Source organism: Saccopteryx bilineata, chromosome 1 (assembly GCF_036850765.1).
Source record: "Saccopteryx bilineata isolate mSacBil1 chromosome 1, mSacBil1_pri_phased_curated, whole genome shotgun sequence".
Taxonomy (NCBI): domain Eukaryota; kingdom Metazoa; phylum Chordata; class Mammalia; order Chiroptera; family Emballonuridae; genus Saccopteryx; species Saccopteryx bilineata.
The window spans coordinates 403,630,583-403,649,242 of NC_089490.1; the positions used below are offsets into that span (position 1 = coordinate 403,630,583).

Genomic DNA, 18,660 nt, shown 5'->3' on the forward strand with positions numbered 1-18,660 from the left:
GGGTCAGTAGACACATGGGAGGACCCAGCACCAGTAAGTGCCCCATGGCCAGTCACCCAGCTAGCCCCCTCTGGGCTCAACCCTCTTCCACAGGGGGTCACATTATCCCGTTTCACACACCGCCACCCCAGGACAGAGGCAGCCTGTTCATGGACACATGGCTGTTTAGAGGTCAGCCAGGATGGGACCCAGCTTCGTCCCCTGTGGTGGAATCTGGGCCAGCGGCTACCTGGGCAGGTTCTTTCTTTGTTGCTGTTTGTTAGAAAGATTCAAATACGATATAAAGAACAAATACAATTAGAAGAAGAGGTAGACTGTCCTTTTCCTGATGTTCTCATGGGTGGGGAAAATAAGGGGGAGGGGCCAGTCCCCTTTGTTCAGCCCCTCGGGGGTCCGTCCCACGAGCTCTTCACCTGGCCCCCTGGGCACTTGACTCTGGGGTGGTGATTGAAGCCCTTGGCCACGATGCCCAAGAGGACTGAGCAAGGCCCCCAAGGTGAGTCTTTTCCCCAGCCCCCTCCCGTAACCGTCCAGGACCCTTTGAGAGGGAATTCCTGGAAGCGAAAAGGCCGCCTTTCCGGGAAGTCTGGACCCCGGGCCGTTGGCCTGGGAGCGGAAGGACCCCGTGTCCCCGTCCTTGGCCTGTGTGCTTCTTAACTGAGACTGGGACAGTTCAGTCCTGCACTCACTTGGGAATTTCCAGAAATCACTCGACCTACAGCAGCGACTGACCATTTAGCGGATCTCGGACCCCCGAGCACTCCTTGTCCACTCACATCCATCACCTACATCAGGGGTCCCCAAACTACAGCCTGCGGGCCGCATGCGGCCCCCTGAGGCCATTTATCCGGCCCCCACCGCACTTCCGGAAGGGGCACCTCTTTCATTGGTGGTCAGTGAGAGGAGCACATTGACCATCTCATTAGCCAAAAGCAGGCCCATAGTTCCCATTGAAATACTGGTCAGTTTGTTGATTTAAATTTACTTGTTCTTTATTTTAAATATTGTATTTGTTCCCATTTTGTTTTTTTACTTTAAAATAAGATATGTGCAGTGTGCATAGGGATTTGTTCATAGTTTTTTTTATAGTCCGGCCCTCCAACGGTCTGAGGGACAATGAACTGGCCCCCTATGTAAAAAGTTTGGGGACCCCTGACCTACATCCTGGTTCCTGAGAAAATTGTCTTTAGAGGACACAGCCTAATTCTTTAAAAACAACACAAGTAATGCAGTCTTTTTTGTTTTTGTTTCTATGTTTCTGGTTCCCTGAAGGAGGCTGTCAAGGTTTGGAACTTTTTGTCACTTCTCTGTCTTTCCTTAGCCTGTCTCCGGGGCAGAGGGACCTTCTCACGCACCTCGTCTGTCTCTTTCTACCGTCCAGCGGCCTGCGGCTCCTTCGCCGCGGGCGGGGTCTCCGCTTCTCCCCACCTTCTGGCGTCTCTTAACCCCATTCTTCTGTTCCAGTGCCCTTGGCTGACCTGTTCCGGGCTCCCCAAGGCCTGGCGCCTCTGGTCTGCCCGCGCTTGCTGACACTTAACTGCTGTCTCTGCCAACCCCCACTGGCTCCTGATAGGACGTTGGTGGGGCCAGTTCATGGCTGAGTGTTCCCAGGGAGGAAGTGGGCTGCAGGGGAACAGGCGTACCTGCCGCAGAGGGGCACGGAGCCAGGTTCTGTGGCCTCCCCAACGGGCTGGGGTTCCCAACAAGGGGGGAGAACCCAGGACGGACCGCACACAGCGAGTTCTGAGTTGGAAAGGGTACGAACAGCCAGCTATGAACTGTCCCCCCACGGGTGCCCGGGGTGAATGTACGGACGGAGTGTGCCATGCGTGCCCAAGGTGAGGTTCTCGAACGCCCAGTTCAAAAAGGCCAACTTGATTTCTTTCACAGGACCATCCCCGAGCCGAATATGAAGCCAGAGTTTTGGAGAAGTCGCTGAGGAAAGAATCCAGGAACAAAGAGGTACGGGACCGCTGCTGGCGGCTCTCCCAGCGGTGAGACATTGTGCAGGCATCAGTGGTGTGGACCAGAGGGAGGCGAGCTCTGTGTGTTCATCAGCAGTGTAGACCGAAGCCGGTCTCCAGACAGGGGCCAGATAGGAGGTATTTAGACTCTTCGGGCCTCTGTCACAACGACTCAGTGCTGCCAGGGTGGCTCAGAAGCAGCCGTGGGCAACAGGGTGAACAAATGGGCCTGCATGTGTTCCAATAAAACTTTATTTATATATAAAAAAAAAAGCCGGGGGCCTGACCAGGCGGTGACGCAGTGTATAGAGCTTCAGACTGGGACGCGGAGGACCCAGGTTCGAGATCCTGAGGTCGCCAGCTTGAGCGCAGGCTCATCTGGTTTGAGCAAAGCTCACCAGCTTGGAACCAAGGTCGCTGGCTTGAGCAAGGGGTTACTTGGTCTGCTGAAGGCCCGCAGTCAAGGCACATATGAGAAAGCAATCAATGAACTAAAGTGCCACAACAAAAAATTGATGATTCTCATCTCTCCCTTCCTGTCTGTCCCTATCTATCCTTCTCTCTGACTCTGTCTCTGTCAAAAAAACCAAACAAACAAAAAAACAAGCCAGGGGCCGGATTTGACCCTAGGCTGTAGTTTGTCAAACCTGCTAGAAAGAGCAACGCTTTTGATCTCTCCTGAGTAGGATCTCAAACCTCAGCCACCATTTCTACATCAAGAACCGGGGAGCTTTGCAGCGTTTTCATAGTATACTTGGCATTTGTTGTGTCTACCCCCCCCCACACCCGTGTTCGGTGTTGAAGGATGAAACGGAAGGAAGGGTTTGCCTGACCAGGGTCCCTGAACCCATGGCCAGTTCCATGTTTTGCTCACAGACGATGAGGAGGAGAGAGGGAGCCGCTGCTTTCGTGATGTTCTCACTTGGGCCCTCGCCTTTTTTTTTTTTTTTTTTTTTTTCATTTTTCTGAAGCTGGAAACAGGGAGAGACAGTCAGACAGACTCCCGCATGCGCCCGACTGGGATCCACCCGGCACGCCCACCATGGGGCGACGCTCTGCCCACCAGGGGGCGATGCTCTGCCCATCCTGGGCGTCGCCATGTTGCGACCAGAGCCACTCTAGCGCCTGGGGCAGAGGCCACAGAGCCATCCCCAGCGCCCGGGCCATCTTTGCTCCAATAGAGCCTTGGCTGCAGGAGGGGAAGAGAGAGACAGAGAGGAAAGCGCGGCGGAGGGGTGGAGAAGCAAATGGGCGCTTCTCCTATGTGCCCTGGCTGGGAATCGAACCCGGGTCCTCCGCACGCTAGGCCGACGCTCTACCGCTGAGCCAACCGGCCAGGGCCAGCCCTCGCCTTTTTATAGGAAATGCCTTTCTTCCCTCCCCCACGCCTGTCATTCGAGTGGGCGGTCTCACGCGTGCAACCTGAAGTCTCACAGCCTCGAGAGGTGCTTGACTCTTTTTGAAAGGAGGTGTTTTTGTTTTTTTTAACGTGGCCTGGAACCAGAACAGACCCCTGAGCCCATCAGCGCCTCACCGGGGCCGGGGCAGTTTGCCTCTGTGCTCCAAGGGAGGGACGGGGACAGCGGGAAGATGTTCATCCGGGCGGCAGCGGGCAGCGTGCCCTTTGCACTCCCAGCCTCTGGGGGCCGATCAGGACAGAGCCCTGGGCCTATCCTTCCTTGTCGTGTGTCACATGGACAGAGTTTGCTGATTCAGAGTGGCTGGGGGTCGCAACCGCCCACATCCTACCCAGGGGGTAAAGTGGGTGCACCAGAAGCCCCCTCTGCCGTTTCCATGACAGCAGAAACCCAGCTCAGTCTTCCTACAGCCAGAGCGAGGTCACGCTTCTCTGCACACGCCCTCGAAGTCTGAGCCGGACGCCAGGGTGCAAAGGAAGTGACCACAAGAGCGTGAGCCGCCACCCCGCGTCGGGAGGCCAGCTTTTCAACCTAACAGCTCAGAGAGCGTGCACACACACACACACACACACACACCCCTCGTGCACATGGCCTCCTCAGCGGGCACCCCCTGGCCCTGGATGGCCCATGCTGGGGCTTGTTTTCCCCTCCTGAAGGGAGAGGCACGAACGCCTATGGCGTTGGGAGCCCCGCCCTGTGCTGGGTGAGGCACCCTCAGCCCCAAGCTTATGCTGAGATGTGTGGCCCGAGGACAGTCCACCCTGTGGCTTTACAGTGGTTCCTCTCAGTGTGAGCACGGATGGGCATTGCATTACTTCCTAAGGACAAAAAAAAAAAAAAGCTTTGTGACACACGTCCTATCCACTTAAGTTGAGAGATTTAACCAAGTCCAAACAGTCACTCCACCTCTTGGCTGTGACCAGAGTCCTTTGATCGCCCGGGAACAATGAGGTACGGGGGGTAATTTCTGCAGGCTGTGACGGGTGACGGGACCCCAGGCCCTGTGTGCCTCTGCTGGCCCACACCCTTTATTTTCTCTGCTATTTCATTGGATCTCGGTGGTTCTTTTATGGTTTTCATCCCCCCCACTCCACCCCCACCCCCCGGCCCTGGTGCCGGCGCCAAATTTGCGGAGGGAAAGCAACAACCCACCCCTTAATTGGCATATTAGCTTACGATGACTCTGGGCGTGTCTCCCTTTCTGCTGGCATCCGATGCCCGGCGTCCCCAGAGTCTGTGCATCGAGGGGCTCTGTAAATTACAGCTGCCGCGCGGGCGCGGGCGTTGGGCGTGCCGGAGCTCACAGGCCTCCCGTGCTGGGGCGGGGGGCGGGGGGAGGGTCTCGTTCCCGGGATCCTGTCTGCCGCTCCCCTAACCTCCTGGGACGTGAGTCTCCGCCAGCTCTTACTGGTTGGCAACACCCAGAACCCGGATCCGCCTTGGTGGCAGGCGCACCAAGGGGGGCGACGGTGGCCAGGACCGCGGTCACGCCTCACCCCGCGGTGCTCTCTTGTTCCCTCCCACCTCCCCTCAGAAGCGCCGGAATATTCCAGAAGAGTCAACAAACAAATGGAAGCAGAGGGTTAAGACAGCCATGGCGGGGGTGAAATTGGTACTTTTCTGTCTCGGGGCGATGCAAGTCTTGACTGTTTGCAACGACCACATGTCCATTGCGTTCTCCTCAACAAATTCTGACTGTTGTGTTGGGGGTTTTTTTTTGGGGGGGGGGGTTGTGTTTTGTTTTTTTTAACATTCACATCCATGCTTCTTGGCCTTCCTGCCACACCCAACGAGCTGTGACGTGTGGAGATGTCACTGCATGGCTACAGTGGGGCCATGGGCCGTGGGGCTGGGGGCGGGGGAGCTTGTGACATGTGCTTGTCACCATTGCCTGCCCGCCGTCCTCGTCTCCTCGTTAACACGCATGCCACCCGCCCCTGGAACGAGTGGCCTCCTGTGTCATGTCCTCAGCAGCATTCCTTGGCCGAATACTTGCATTTTCCTGTTGGGGAAAAAAAAACAAAAAACACCCTGATTCTTTTGAAACATCCCGGGTTAGTGACCAGCTTCTACTTAAGGTTCTTCCCTACCGAGAGAGCCCGCAAGGCCGCAGGTCCCCGCGCCCGCCGTGGCTACGCCGCCCGTGGCGTTTGAATTCGGCCGGGTAGTGGCTTATTTCAACCTGCTCTTGCCGAGGAAAAGTAACTAGTATGGTCTGGGTGGCGGAGGGCAAGACATCTCAGCTCTTCTCATCTTAGACGTGGGACTTGCAGCCCACGACCTGGATTCCAGACACAAGCTTCTCCCCGACAGGGAGGTCCACTTGTCTAATTTAGAAAAGCGTTTGGCGTTATTATATATCCCTATTCTCATTACACAGATTATCTCATTTTTACACGACTGCTGCTTCTATTCTTATGTGACATCCTCTCCTGGGTAAGGAGACCCTAGCCGTTTCTAGACATTTCCATCGTTGCCTGCCGATGTCTTTTAAGGCGTTTCTAAGGATTTCTGTCGTCCAAGTTCATGCTCACACACACGCGCGCGCGCACACACACACACACATACACTTCTCCCCACGTGACAGTTCCCACAGGTGACCCAGCGTTGTTGTTTTGTGTTGCAGACGGACAAGGTGAAGCTGACCTGGAGGGACCGGGTCCCCGCCTACTTCACCAACCTGGTGTCCATTGTCTTCATGGTGAGTGCCGACGGGCTGAGGTGTGAGGACGTTGGCTTACCCACACCTGGACCGGGGTCAGCCGTCACCGTGGCAGGTGTATTCGTGTGGGAGGGGGCTGGTGGGAGAGGTGCCCCCCCCGGCTCTGGAATGGGAAGGAACCAGGGCCCCCCAGTGATTCCCCAAGGGAACTCTGCATGCCCTGAGGTCCATGCGATGAGTCCTGGGGTCCCGGACACACACCGTTCATTGGGGCAGTGACACGTTCAAGCAGCTCCTCATTCAGACCCTGATCGCATGGGGAGTATTTAAGACAAAACCAAGTTTCTAAAAGAAGACGGTTAAGTAAATAAGGCACAGACAGGACAGGAGTCAGGACGGTACCGCTCCGGTGACTAACCGAGGGTCCCTGACTCGGGACTCGCGGCTGCTGCTGCTGATCTGAATGAATCGGCCACACCTCGGCTCTGCGAGGGGGTTTGAACCCCACAGTGCTTGGGCCTCCTGCCCGGAAGGCCTCTGCCCCTGGCTAGCTAGGCTTTCGTCCTTTCCCAAGAGGTCAGTGCCACCTGGGGTCACTGAAAGAATGGCTGTCCCTCTGTCCAGCCCTGGTGATTGAAGTTCAGGGTCTGGCACAGCCCCCAGCCCCGTGGCCTGGCTCCCGGGGGCCCCGGGTTGGCCACTGTAGACCGAGACAGAGCAGGAGCATCTCTCTCAGCCCTCACACCTGCCTCTCCTGACCCCACCCTCTGCAGCTGATGAGGAAACTGAGGCCCAAAGGTCCGGCCCCTCTCCCCGGGCCACCAGCCAGCAGGTGATGGAGCCAGATGCCACAGGGCCATCTGCCCCGAGAGCCCACTGTCCTGTGTGAACTGGGAGCCAGGGGGCCCCCAGGGCTTGTCTTGGTTTTCTGGGCTGGGATAAGGGCAGGGTCCTCGAATCTGAGTAATTAGAAGCAGAGCGAGGACTCAGTTTCCCCTCACGCTCTTACACAGGGTAAGAGGGAGGCCTCAGCTAGTGAAAAGAAACCCATGCTGGGGACCCCCAAGCCCATGGAGCCAAGTCGATGGGGCTGGGAGGCCTGTCGGGCCATCCCAGGCGACTCTGAGTGGACCCCGCCTCATCCTGAGGGCCCTGGAGCACATGCCCGAGACGCACGAGGGTCCCTCTGGGCAGACATTGGGCTTGGGGGGCTGGGGCACAACCTGAGGATGACGTGGTCCCTGTCCTGGAGCCTCCCCCAGAGCTCCCCTCCCGGGGGGTGGGGTATAAGAGACAGGAGGCGCAGTCCCCTGGGGGAGAAGCAGCAGCGTCCTTGCAGAAGGACCAGGGAGGGCTTGGCCGGAGGCAGGGTCGCTGGCTGGGCCCTTCTGCACCAGAGTAAGGAGCCCTTGGGCTCTGTGTCGCTTCCCTGAGTGGTCTTTCAGGGAGTTTCGAATTCTTCACGTAATAAAAAGCGAGGAGGTGGGCCCTGCAGGGCTGGGCTGGCAACACCAGTGCCGCCAGACACCGGCTTCCACGACCTTCCTCTCACTCTTGGTCGCAATACGGCTGCTCCACCTCCAACGCCATCTCCACTTTCCGGGCGGGAGGAAGGGTGAGGGCTAAGGGGAAAGAGACGGAGCCCGTGGGGGCAGCCCCTCTTGGGAGGCGCTCTCCAGAAGGCATGCCCGACAACCTCTGCTGGCATCTCCCTGGTCAGCCCTTCGTCTGTGGTCACCCTGTCTCGGGGAAGCTGGGACCTGGGCGCACTGTCACTCCCAGCGAGGGAGGGGTGGTCGGTACGGAACGAGCTGGCCCTGGAAGGCCTGGTGACCCCATCAGATGAACCAGTTAAGTTTTCTGTCGCACTCAGGAGCTCCATTCACTGGCCAGATTTTTGGTTGAGCACCTACGATGTGCCCCCGCGGTCCTTGTCCTGGGGACACTGGAATGAATACACTAGCCAAACCCTGGCCCCCGTGGCCCTTTCCTTCCAGAAGGGAACTGAACCCAGGAAGGGAGAGATGGCCCTCGTCGGGCTTGGCAGTTGTGGGGAGGAGCCAGCCCTCCGGCTGGGAAGGACCAGGGGTGGGGGAGAGCCCTTGCTGAGTCACCCTGCAGGCCCGGCCGCCCAGTCTGCCCCTCCACACGCTGGCATGAGGGCGCTCTCTGACGCCAGGGCGGTGCCTGCCCCTGGGTGGGGCCCCTTGGCAGGAGGCAGGGATTTTCCGAGGAAAGCCCTTGTTCCCCGGGGTTGGCGGGGAGCACTGCCCACACCTCAGAATGGGGCCTGCTCCTTCATCGGGGGTGGGTGGTGTGGTCCAGGGCAGGGTGTGGTCACCCTTTAGTCACCATCAGAAGCAGAGCTACCAGCGCAGCGTTCAAAATAAGAGCTTTCCTGGGACCTAGCAGACGTCTGGTGGCTGCGGTTTCCCTGAGAGCTGAACCGGACACAGCCTTTCCGAGCTGCAGAGACACACAGCGCACCCGTGCCTCTGCAGGGCGGTCCCAGGGGCCTCAAGGGGCCCCCCTAGCGGGGACAGGGCCCGCCCTCTGCACCCTTAGTGGGAGTAAATGGGTGCAGTCCTGGGACACAGAGGAAGGAACTGGCAGGGCGTGGAGCGTGCACCCCACCATGTGTCCTCGGGATTGGGGTTCAGGTGGCCTCACTCCTAGGGCAGGCAGGACAGGGTGAGGACAGGGGTTTCCCAGATGAGTTAGGGCAGGGGTCTCAAACTCAACTCAGCATGTGGGCCGCAGAGCAAGATCACAGCTGTTCGGCGGGCCACACTAGGTCTACAAAAGGCAACTGTTACACAACACTTTTCTCACTGCAGTTGAAAACAAAAAAAAATCAGTACAACAAGCACAATCTCGTACATGCAGTTTACTCAGTGTCACAAAACGACCAGAAACTGTAGTTCGCATCACAACTGCTGTTAACTAAGCTAATATCTAGCTAGGATGCTAGAGAAATGAAAAATACAAGTAGGCCCCTAGGCTTACTTAATTTTATCCAAAATATTTTGAACTTCGTGGATTAGTCTGCGGGCCGCACAAAATTGTTCGGGGGGCCGCGAGTTTGAGACCCCTGAGTTAGGGTCTCCGAGGAAAAACAGGTAAAGGAACCCAGGCAAGCAGGCAGGCAGACAGCTCCACACAGAACAAACTTGTCATTCAAGCCGGCTCCCCCACCCCCGTCTCAGGCCACCTCCAGCCTGAGTTTTATTGACCATCTGGGTCCAACAGCGGGTTTGGCGAGATAAAGGCTCGCTTTGGGGACAAGCCAGAAGGGTGTTGGTGGCTCCAGGGAGGTTGAGAGAAGGGACTCAATCTGACTGTCCCAGCCCAGCCTGCAGCACTGCCCACCCAGAATTGGAGCCCCCTCCACACACCCCACACACCTCCTTTAAACAGCAGCCCGCCCCCCGAGGATGCCCCTGCTTCTGCTCACATACCAGCTTGTGGGGAGAAGCCCCGCCGAGTAGTCAGCATGCCGTCGCTCAAGCCGGGGCTTGTAAACCCCAGCCTGTGCGCTGTGTGACCTGGCCTGGTTACCTGACCTCTCTGATCTTCATTCTCCTCTGTAAAACAGAAATGAGTCCCTGGTTTCACGTCTAGGGAGTGAATGCCACAATGCCCCTGGCGTGGGGCGGGTGACAAGAAACACCCATCTCTGTTTTGACGCTGAAGGGTGGGTGGGGAGAGCAGGGCTGGGGGAGCAAAGGGGGAGGTCCGACGAGACCCAGGTGGCCCAGCCACGGCGTCCCCTCCCCCTCTGCAGATTGCCGTGACCTTCGCCATCGTCCTGGGTGTCATCATCTACAGGATCTCCACGGCAGCCGCCTTAGCCATGAACTCCTCCCCCTCCGTGCGGTCCAACATTCGGGTCACTGTCACGGCCACTGCGGTCATCATCAACCTGGTGGTCATCATCCTTCTGGACGAGGTCTACGGCTGCATAGCCAGGTGGCTCACCAAGATTGGTGAGTGCCCACAGCCCAGGTGACACAGCTCCTGGCCGAGCCCTGGAGTCCCCTCCCTCCCGCTGGGGAGCCTTGGCCTGGTCACTTCCTGCCTCTGAGCCCCGTTGCCATGGAAGCTGAGAGGTGTGGTCACCCTGCACTCAGCCTGCGCGTCTCCCTCCCTCCAGAGGTCCCAAAGACGGAGAAGAGCTTCGAGGAGAGGCTGATCTTCAAGGCTTTCCTGCTGAAGTTCATCAACTCCTACACCCCCATCTTTTACGTGGCTTTCTTCAAGGGCCGGTAGGGACCTCTCCCGCTCCTGACACTTACTGCCTTTCCCTCGCCGGCTCCTCTCGGTCCAGCGGGAGGCTCGCTCCCTGTGTCCTGCACATGGATGATACCTTGGCCCAGGACAGAGCGGTCAGCGTGGTTCTCACTGCGACTGAGTTCTGGGGAGTCCTGGTTCCTGCAGAGGCAGCGGGGACCCCGGGCAGTGAGGACCCTGGACAGTGGGAACCCCAGATAACAAGGACCCCAGGCAGCTTGCTGCAGGGGCTTCTACAGGGAGTCAGGGTGACTCAAGAGGGCGAGGGCCATGGGAGAAGGTGTAAGAGGCGCAGCTTCTGACCAGCTTGGTGTCCCAGGCTGGTGATGGGGTTGCACCCATGCCTGGACCCTCTGGAGTCATCCTGGGCCCCCCACCGAGACTCCCTACCACCTCTCCAGCAGGGGTGATAGGCATGTCTGACCCCAGAACCCCTCCTGGAGGCTCCTTCCTCAGCATCACGTAATTTATTATAAGACCCACAGCTGCCCTCCCACTCTGGGGTCCCAGAGCCCGGCCAAGGGGTCCCGGCCCCCTGCAAGCATCCGTGACAATGGAGCAGGCCCTCAGAGGGCCCCCCGCCCCACGCCTCCCACAGGAAGCTGAGAGACAGCCTCAGGGACCACCCCCACCTTGGCCTGTCCGAGGTCCCCAGGGGTCCCGTGGCCCCGCCGTGGTGGGTGGTGCAGTCTGCCCTCCGGCAGCTGCATCGCCTCAGTCCCCTCCTGGGCTCCGTCCGCCCATGCCCACCTCAGCTCCTTGGTTTCCTGTTACATGTCTGACCCCGTGTGGGTTTGGGCTTCGCATGAACACTCGACCAACAGAACACCCCGAGGTCACTTTTTAGCTGATGAGACAGGCGAGGAGAGGCGCGTGTATACACACAACACACAACACACACCCACACACACACAGACACACACACACACGCACGCACTCACACTTGGCTACAGCTTTGGGAATCTCAGCTCCTCTCACCCCCACTCCCCACCCCGGGGTCTCCCCAAGCCAGAGCTCTGCTCTCTAACTCCCTCCCCCTGTTCCAGGTTCGTGGGACGCCCAGGCGACTACGTGTACATTTTCCGGTCTTTCCGCATGGAAGAGGTAAGGGAGCGCATGGTCCCCACACCCCTGTCCTGAGGTCCGGTTCTGTCCACACGGCACTTGGGGCAGACACCCCATATCGGGCGACGGTTCCCTTCCTTCTCTGGGGAAGCTTTCTGTTCGCCAGATGGTGGACCGGGCTCTCACCTTGTTAGGTGTGTCTGTATGGGATTATCCTAAATAGAGAATCTTCACTGTCACTGTAAAACAGTGATACCATTTTCTTTTTTTACTTTTTCCATTAGACCTTGCATGTGTTTTCTCTTTGGTTAGAATGAGGGAAAAGCAAAATTCAGCTACATTTTTTTTTTAACTTTCACATTGAAATGCCCACTTCTCTTCCCTCCCAAAACACAATGCTGGTGACCCTGGGCTTCTACTCAGCGCTCCGGCCACTGTGGGTCTGGTTAGAGTGCCCACTGCTGCCCTTTGCCGCCGAGTCCCGGCCCCCCAGAGCCTGTCAGGGGTTCAGGTCACGGGAACCCGTCAGCATCTCCGACTGTCAGGATAATTGAGCTTCTCTGAAAACAAGGAGATAGAACAGGGCAGAGAGGATGGGGGTGGACCTCGGGCACAGGGCAGTCTGGAGGCCTGGAGGGCCAGCTAGAGTTCAGCCACCGAGTGCCCGCCTCTGGACATCTCAAGACACGGGCCTCATCCACGGTAACGAACGTTTGCAAAAGGCCCAGAAAGCTCTCTCTTGTTGTGATGTGCCCTTTACACAGGTCGTATCTACTGCCAAACTCTTTAATGTTTGGAGAAGTTGAGAACATGCCTTTGTAGAATTAAAGTGGCCCTGGCTGGTTGGCTCAGTGGTAGAGTGTTGGCCCGGCGTGTGGACGTCCTGGGTTCAATTCCCGGTCAGAGCACACAGGAGAAGCGCCCACCTGCTTCTCTCCCCTCCCTCTTCTTCTTCCCTTCTCACAGCCAGTGGCTCAGTTGGTCTGAGCGTCAACCCCAGACGGGGGTTGCCGGGTAGATCCCATTTTTTATGAAATGATAGCTCTTCAAGATAAACTCTTGAGTAACAGTATAAAAAGACTTGCTAGGGACTCATAAATGAGTCATCTGTGCTGAACGGGTCACCCAGTGTCCCCTGGGTTCTATTTGCTGACATGAGTTAAGCTTATCACCCATCATCACTGCCCAGCCCCCAGCCTAAGGCCACACAAGCCCCCTGAGGACAGGCATTAGGCCTCAAAGAGGTGGCCAGCCGTCTCACCACGTGGCTTCCGAAGTACATGGGCCCCAGCCTGCTGTGGCCATGCAGGGTCTGTGGACTGGCAGCCTGTGCAAGGGACAGGGACAGGCCTTGGAGGAGGAGGAGGAGGAGCCGGAAGGTCCAGCCTCAGCACTGCCCGCTCCTGGGCCGTGTGCCTCCCTCTCTGAGCCTGGTCCCATGCCCCAGCAGCCTGCAGGCCCAGGTGCACCAGCTTCCTGGGGGAGCATGGGGGACGTGACAAAATGCCACAGACTCGGTCACTCCAAACAACAGAAATTGATTCTCTCACAGTTTTGGAGACCAGAGGTCCGAAATCAAGGGGTCACAGGGCTTTGCTCCCTCCGAAGGCTGGAGGAAGGGTTCTTCCAGGCCTCTCCCCAGCTCCTGGTGGCCACGGGCAGACCTTGGTGCTCCCTTGGACGTGGACGCATCCCTCTGACCCCTGCCTCCGTCTGTCTTCCCACGGGCCCTCCTGTGGGTGTCTGTGTGCTTCTCTTCTTATAAAGGACGCTGGCCATTGGATCAGAGCCCGCTCTGCTCCAGCAGGACCTCGTCTTAACTTGGTCACGGCTGCAAAGACCCTATTTCCAAATAAGGTCCCATTCTGAGGTTCCGGGATTAGGATGTGAACCTGTCCTTGTGGAGGACACAGTTCGGCCCACGCCAGGAGGGCTGAGCTCCCCTCCCGACCTGTGCGGGTGCGGGGGTGGGGCTGGGGCTGGCTGTATCCGCGGGGGCGGCGCCCGAGTGTGCGGGGCTCACGCGCGCCGGTCCTCCGCCCCGCAGTGCGCCCCGGGCGGCTGTCTGATGGAACTGTGCATCCAGCTCAGCATCATCATGCTGGGCAAGCAGCTCATCCAGAACAACCTGTTCGAGATCGGCATCCCGTGAGTATCCATCCGCGGGCCGCGGGGGGCGGGACGGGGGGGGGGGGCAGGACCCGGGGGGCTGTGGGAGACAGGGTGGGGACACCAGACACAGGGAGGTGGCGAGGACAGAGGGCAGGGACGGGCAGTAGCCACGGCGTAGTGGAGGAGGGGGAGGAGGATGGTGACTCTGCACCCCGACTGGCTGTGGACGCTGAGCACCGACAGGCACCCCGTGCCAGACCCGTGGCCGGCGCCCCCTGGGGTTGGCAGGAGGAACCTTGGTCCACGTTCCCCTCCGGCCCTCCCAGGGTCCACTGAGGCACAGCCCGACCCCTGACACCCTCAGGGCCTCCCCATAATGTCAGGTGCCCGCCGTCCTCCCTGCACCTCTGTGTCCTCACGTTGCAAACAAAAAACAAATTGATGGCCCTTGACCCCTGTTCCCGGGGGAAAGAGGACCGTGGCCCGAGCAGTCAAGGCCAACAGGACAGCTCGGGGTGTGAAACGGGAGGACGGCTCGGGGAATCAGAACCCCAGCCCGCGGTGCAGACCGTCCCCGCCCTCTGCCCCCGACACCCGCCCTCCCGGCAAAGCTCACGGAGGGGACGGGTTGTGGCGTCGCTTTCAGGAAGATGAAGAAGTTCATCCGCTACCTGCGGCTGAAGCGCCAGAGCGCCTCCGCCCACAACGTGCAGGTGAAGAGGGTGCAGCGCTACGAGGCGGACTTCACGCTGGAGCCGTTCGCGGGCCTCACCCCCGAGTACATGGAGATGAGTGAGTGAGCGCGGGCCGCCCGGGGGAGGCAGGCTGGCGGGCACCCCGGGACCGGACGCCTCCTCACCGGCACTGAGTGATCAGGGGCCCCGCAACCCCTCAGGGGGCCGAGCATGAGACTGATGGGAAGAGGCCAGGTGCGGCCACAGGGCCACCACCTGGAGCCTTCCTGACCTCATTTCCCCTCCCCCACACCCTTCCCTCTTCCCTGACCACGCCCACTCAGCCCCCCCAGACCCTCTGCCACCCAGACCCAGTCACCCCGCCCTCGCTGGGGCTGTGCCAGGAATGCTCTGCCCCCAACACCTGCGTGACTTCCTCCCTCCCTTCCCGAGGCCTCTGCTCCGCATGTCCGCCCCAGAGGGGCCTTCCTGGCTGCTGTTGAGCCCCGCTTGATGGTCCCAGTCACCCTCTTTTTCTAGCACAGCTCCTGCACCTAGAGCAGCCGGGTTACGCCGGGCGTGCTCAGTGCGTGTGCCCAATGAATAGATGAGGGAAACTGGAGTCCCAGAGTGGAGTTCCCCTCTGGCCACCACCGACAGCTTATTTAAAATGCTGGTCCCCTTGGTTTGTGGGGGGGGGGCTGAGACCTGGGGCCCGGCATTTTTTTTTTTTTTTAATGAACCGCTAGGCACAAAGGTCTCTCTTTCACCTGAGCCTTCCCTGGACTCCTGTTGGCTCAGGTGGTTTGTATAAGTCACTCCCCAGCTTCCCCATTGGCTCAGAAGGAAAAGAATCTTGAGGCTTAAAACAAACAAAGAAACAAACAAAAAGGAACTGGCGTTGTGTTTGGATGACATGCTCTGTTTTCTCCTGGAATAAAATCCAAGCTGAACCCAAGGCGGGTGAGCTGTTCAACGCCGCATGGGGTCTAGGGAGAGGACCTCCCCTCCCAGACACCCTTCGGGGGGAGACAGGCGGCCTGGGACGGGCTCAGAGACTGAGGTCATTTCCCTGATTTTCTTCTCTGTGATGGCTCCGGGTCGAGTCCCATCTTCCTCTGGGTTTGATGAAGTTGGATTGTGGGACAGGCTTCTCCTGCCCACCCAGGGAGCAGCCCGCCTGTGCCCCATGCTGCCCCGAGAAGCTATAAGCCACTAGAGGGACTACCTGGGCCGGCAGGAGCCAGGGAAGGCCGCCCTGCAGCCCCCATTCACAGTAGCCCCGCCCCACACGGCCTGACCACGGCCCAGCAGCGTTGGCTGCGTCTGCCCAGGGGTTTGTTTTGAAAACCACAGTCTCACGTCTCACCCCACACAAAACAAGGAGGGATGGGTCAGGGAACCTGCATTTAAAATAAGCTCTCCATGGTGGCCAAGGACCACTGCACTCTGGGGACCCTCTGCATGAGTCTTCCAGACCTCTTTCCCTCCTCCGTGCCGGGGTGCACGCTGTGCCCAATGGCTGTCACCCCACCACACCCGCTGCCGTCCTTCTCCTTGAGTGCAGCTCAGCTGGGCACACACAGGTGCCCGTACACAGCAAGAAGAGGCCCAGCCAGGAGTGACCCACCCCGGCCCTGGGCCCGGCCCCATCGAGGACCCGCTTCCCTCCCATCCCTTTTTGTGCCCATCTATGTAGAGGGGCGGGGGACCCACAGCCCCGGCCTCAGAAGCCCCTGGCCCACGTGCAGGGCCTGCAGCTGAGCAGGGCCCAGGGCCCCCACCACCCCACAGCCTTCACAGGGGACCAGCCTCCATGGACGGATGGATACCCCTCCAAGGCCAAGAGGCCAGATGGAGCCCCCCACCCGCTGTGCTGACTAACAATGGCCACACTCAGCTGACCAGGCACACTGTGATACCCTGTCACTTCCTTGTTTACCGCCTGGCATGGAGCGCCTTGGCCCTGAACCAGCAGCCCCGCGAAGTTCTGCCCAGCAACCTGGTCCTGGCCCCGTCCTGGTCACCGGCCCTGTGCTAGCTGCAGCGTCCCGGGCCGAGAAGCCACAGAGGCAGCCTATTTTTGGTTTTTGTTTGTCTTTGTGTGTGTGACAGACAGAGAGACAGAGAGAGACAGACAGGCAGGAAGGGAGAGAGATGAGAAGCATCACTTCTTTGTTGCGGCTCCTTAGTCTCCTTAGTTGTTCATTGATTGCTTTCTCATATGTGCCTTGACCAGGGAGGCTACAGCAGAGTGAGTGACCCCTTGCTCAAGCCAGCGACCTTGGGCTCAAGCTGGCGACCTCAGGGTTTCGAACTTGGGTCCTCCACATCCCAGTCTGACGCTCTATCCACTGCGCCACCGCCTGGTCAGGCGAGGCGGCCTATTGATGAGGGGTGAGAGGGGTTGCTGAGACATGGGCGAGATTGTCTCAGACAGTGGCGTGCCCAAACGAAAGGGACACTGGGGGCTGTTGGAGACTCTGGCAGGCCGCCCAAGTCCGGGAACCTCTGGCTGATGGGAGCATTAGGGTCTCGTGCCAGGTCCCCCCACCCCCAGTATGGACACAGATAACTGAGGCTGGGCCTCGATGCTCACGGAGCTGGACTTTTTCCCGTTAATGATTTTTTTTTATTTTTCAATTACAGTTTACATTCTATATTATTGTTTTAAGATTAGATGTGCAATAAGAGAGGACACGCCCCTTTGTTAAAGAAATACCCTGAGCTCCAGAGCAGAATTGGAACCCCCCTCAGCCCCCTCCTGGCCCGGTCACCGTCTCGTGCATGTGCAGGGAGCGCCGGGGAGGCAGGACGCCAGCCGGACCCAGGGTCGTTCGGCCCACGGGGGCTCACGGGGCTGGAGGGGCAGCAGGGCCCCGCCGAGTGGCAGGTGGGGCGCGGTGCGTGCTGACGGCCTCCCTCTCCCCACAGTCATCCAGTTTGGTTTCGTCACCTTGTTCGTGGCGTCCTTCCCCCTGGCCCCGCTGTTTGCCCTGCTGAATAACATCATTGAGATCCGTCTGGACGCCAAGAAGTTCGTCACCGAGCTGCGCAGGCCGGTGGCCGTCAGAGCCAAAGACATCGGTGAGTGGCCCGCAGGGGGATGGTTGGGGGGCAGGTTCTGAGCACATTCTCGGTTGTGGGGGAAGAGACACCGCTCTGCTGAAGCCAGAGTCAGAGCCTGCGAGAGGCTGTGGACTCCGGCTTCTGCCATGAGGGTGGTCGCTTAGGTTGAACTGTATGAAATGGCCACCTTCACAGCTCAAACAAGGTCACGTATCAGCGATTTCATCTGGTTCAGACGCCACCCTGCATTCGAGCCCCGGGAGCAGGACACCTTGACCTTCCATAGGGGGAGGGTCACCGGAGCCAGGACTTGGGTGTAGCGGCCATCACTGTGCATTTGGACACATTAGCTTCTCTCCATGACAAACCCCCAGTGAAGCCTCGGCGCACAGACGCCCTCCCTACGGGACCTCCCTGAAAGATTTCGGGTGTAATTTCAAACGACTGCTGAGGCCCCTGAATGGGCTGGCCCTCTGAGCCTCTTCTAGCCCCCGGATGCTGCCTCGTCCAGCCCCGCCCCCTGGCACGGGTCAGAGCACGGTGCACGTCTCCATGAAGACCCCTAGAGCCAGCGTTCCCGGGTCTGTGGGCCAGGAGGCCACGTCCTTGGGCCAGAGTGGACAAGTCTCTCTCTTTGTCATCTTGTGCTTTAAAACGTAAGAAGCCGGCCCTGGCCGGTTGGCTCAGCGGTAGAGCGTCGGCCTAGCGTGCGGAGGACCCGGGTTCGATTCCCGGCCAGGGCACACAGGAGAAGCGCCCATTTGCTTCTCCACCCCTTCGCCGCGCCTTGCTCTGTCTCTCTCTTCCCCTCCCGCAGCCAAGGCTCCATTGGATCAAAGATGGCCCGGGCGCTGGGGATGGCTCCTTGGCCTCTGCCCCAGGCGCTAGAGTGGCTCTGGTTGCAACATGGCGACGCCCAGGATGGGCAGAGCATCGCCCCCTGGTGGGCAGAGCGTCACCCCTGGTGGGCGTGCCGGGTGGATCCCGGTCGGGCGCATGCGGGAGTCTGTCTGACTGTCTCTCCCTGTTTCCAGCTTCAGAAAAATGAAAAAAAAAAAAAAAAAATGTAAGAAGCCGGTCTTCACTCCTGGGCCACCCCCACCCCCCCCACGGAGACCAGTGAGACTGACTGTGCAGTGAGGGTTCTCATCAGCACGTCACACCTGCCCCGAGGATGGACCCCACGGAGCAGGCCTGGCGTTGACCTGTCCTGGGCTGTTCAGCTATTGGGTCCTCCGAGGAGCCTCATGAGGAACACTGGGCAGATCCTGGGCCCCACCTTCCAGACGGGAAGGCCGAGGCCAGGGGTCTGACAGCCGCAGGCCACTCTGGACCCTCCCGGAGCCGCACCCCTCCGTGAGGAGAGGGTTGCTTTGAGAAGCTCACCCTGCACCAAGGGCTTCGGA

The 18,660-nt window shown here is 59.1% G+C and overlaps 1 protein-coding gene across 4 annotated transcripts in view; it reads left to right on the top strand.

The window, feature by feature from the left end:
- ANO1 (anoctamin 1) overlaps window positions 1-18,660 on the top strand; it is a 174,233-nt gene that overhangs the window by 143,849 nt on the left and 11,724 nt on the right. For all 4 annotated transcript variants that reach the window (XM_066252273.1, XM_066252272.1, XM_066252274.1 and 1 more), the window contains exons 15-23: window positions 1,273-1,284; window positions 1,891-1,962; window positions 6,009-6,083; window positions 9,829-10,030; window positions 10,198-10,309; window positions 11,381-11,438; window positions 13,447-13,547; window positions 14,158-14,303; window positions 17,120-17,272. In XM_066252273.1, the coding sequence (XP_066108370.1) occupies window positions 1,273-1,284; window positions 1,891-1,962; window positions 6,009-6,083; window positions 9,829-10,030; window positions 10,198-10,309; window positions 11,381-11,438; window positions 13,447-13,547; window positions 14,158-14,303; window positions 17,120-17,272 (931 nt within the window). The remainder of the gene's footprint in view (window positions 1-1,272; window positions 1,285-1,890; window positions 1,963-6,008; window positions 6,084-9,828; window positions 10,031-10,197; window positions 10,310-11,380; window positions 11,439-13,446; window positions 13,548-14,157; window positions 14,304-17,119; window positions 17,273-18,660) is intronic.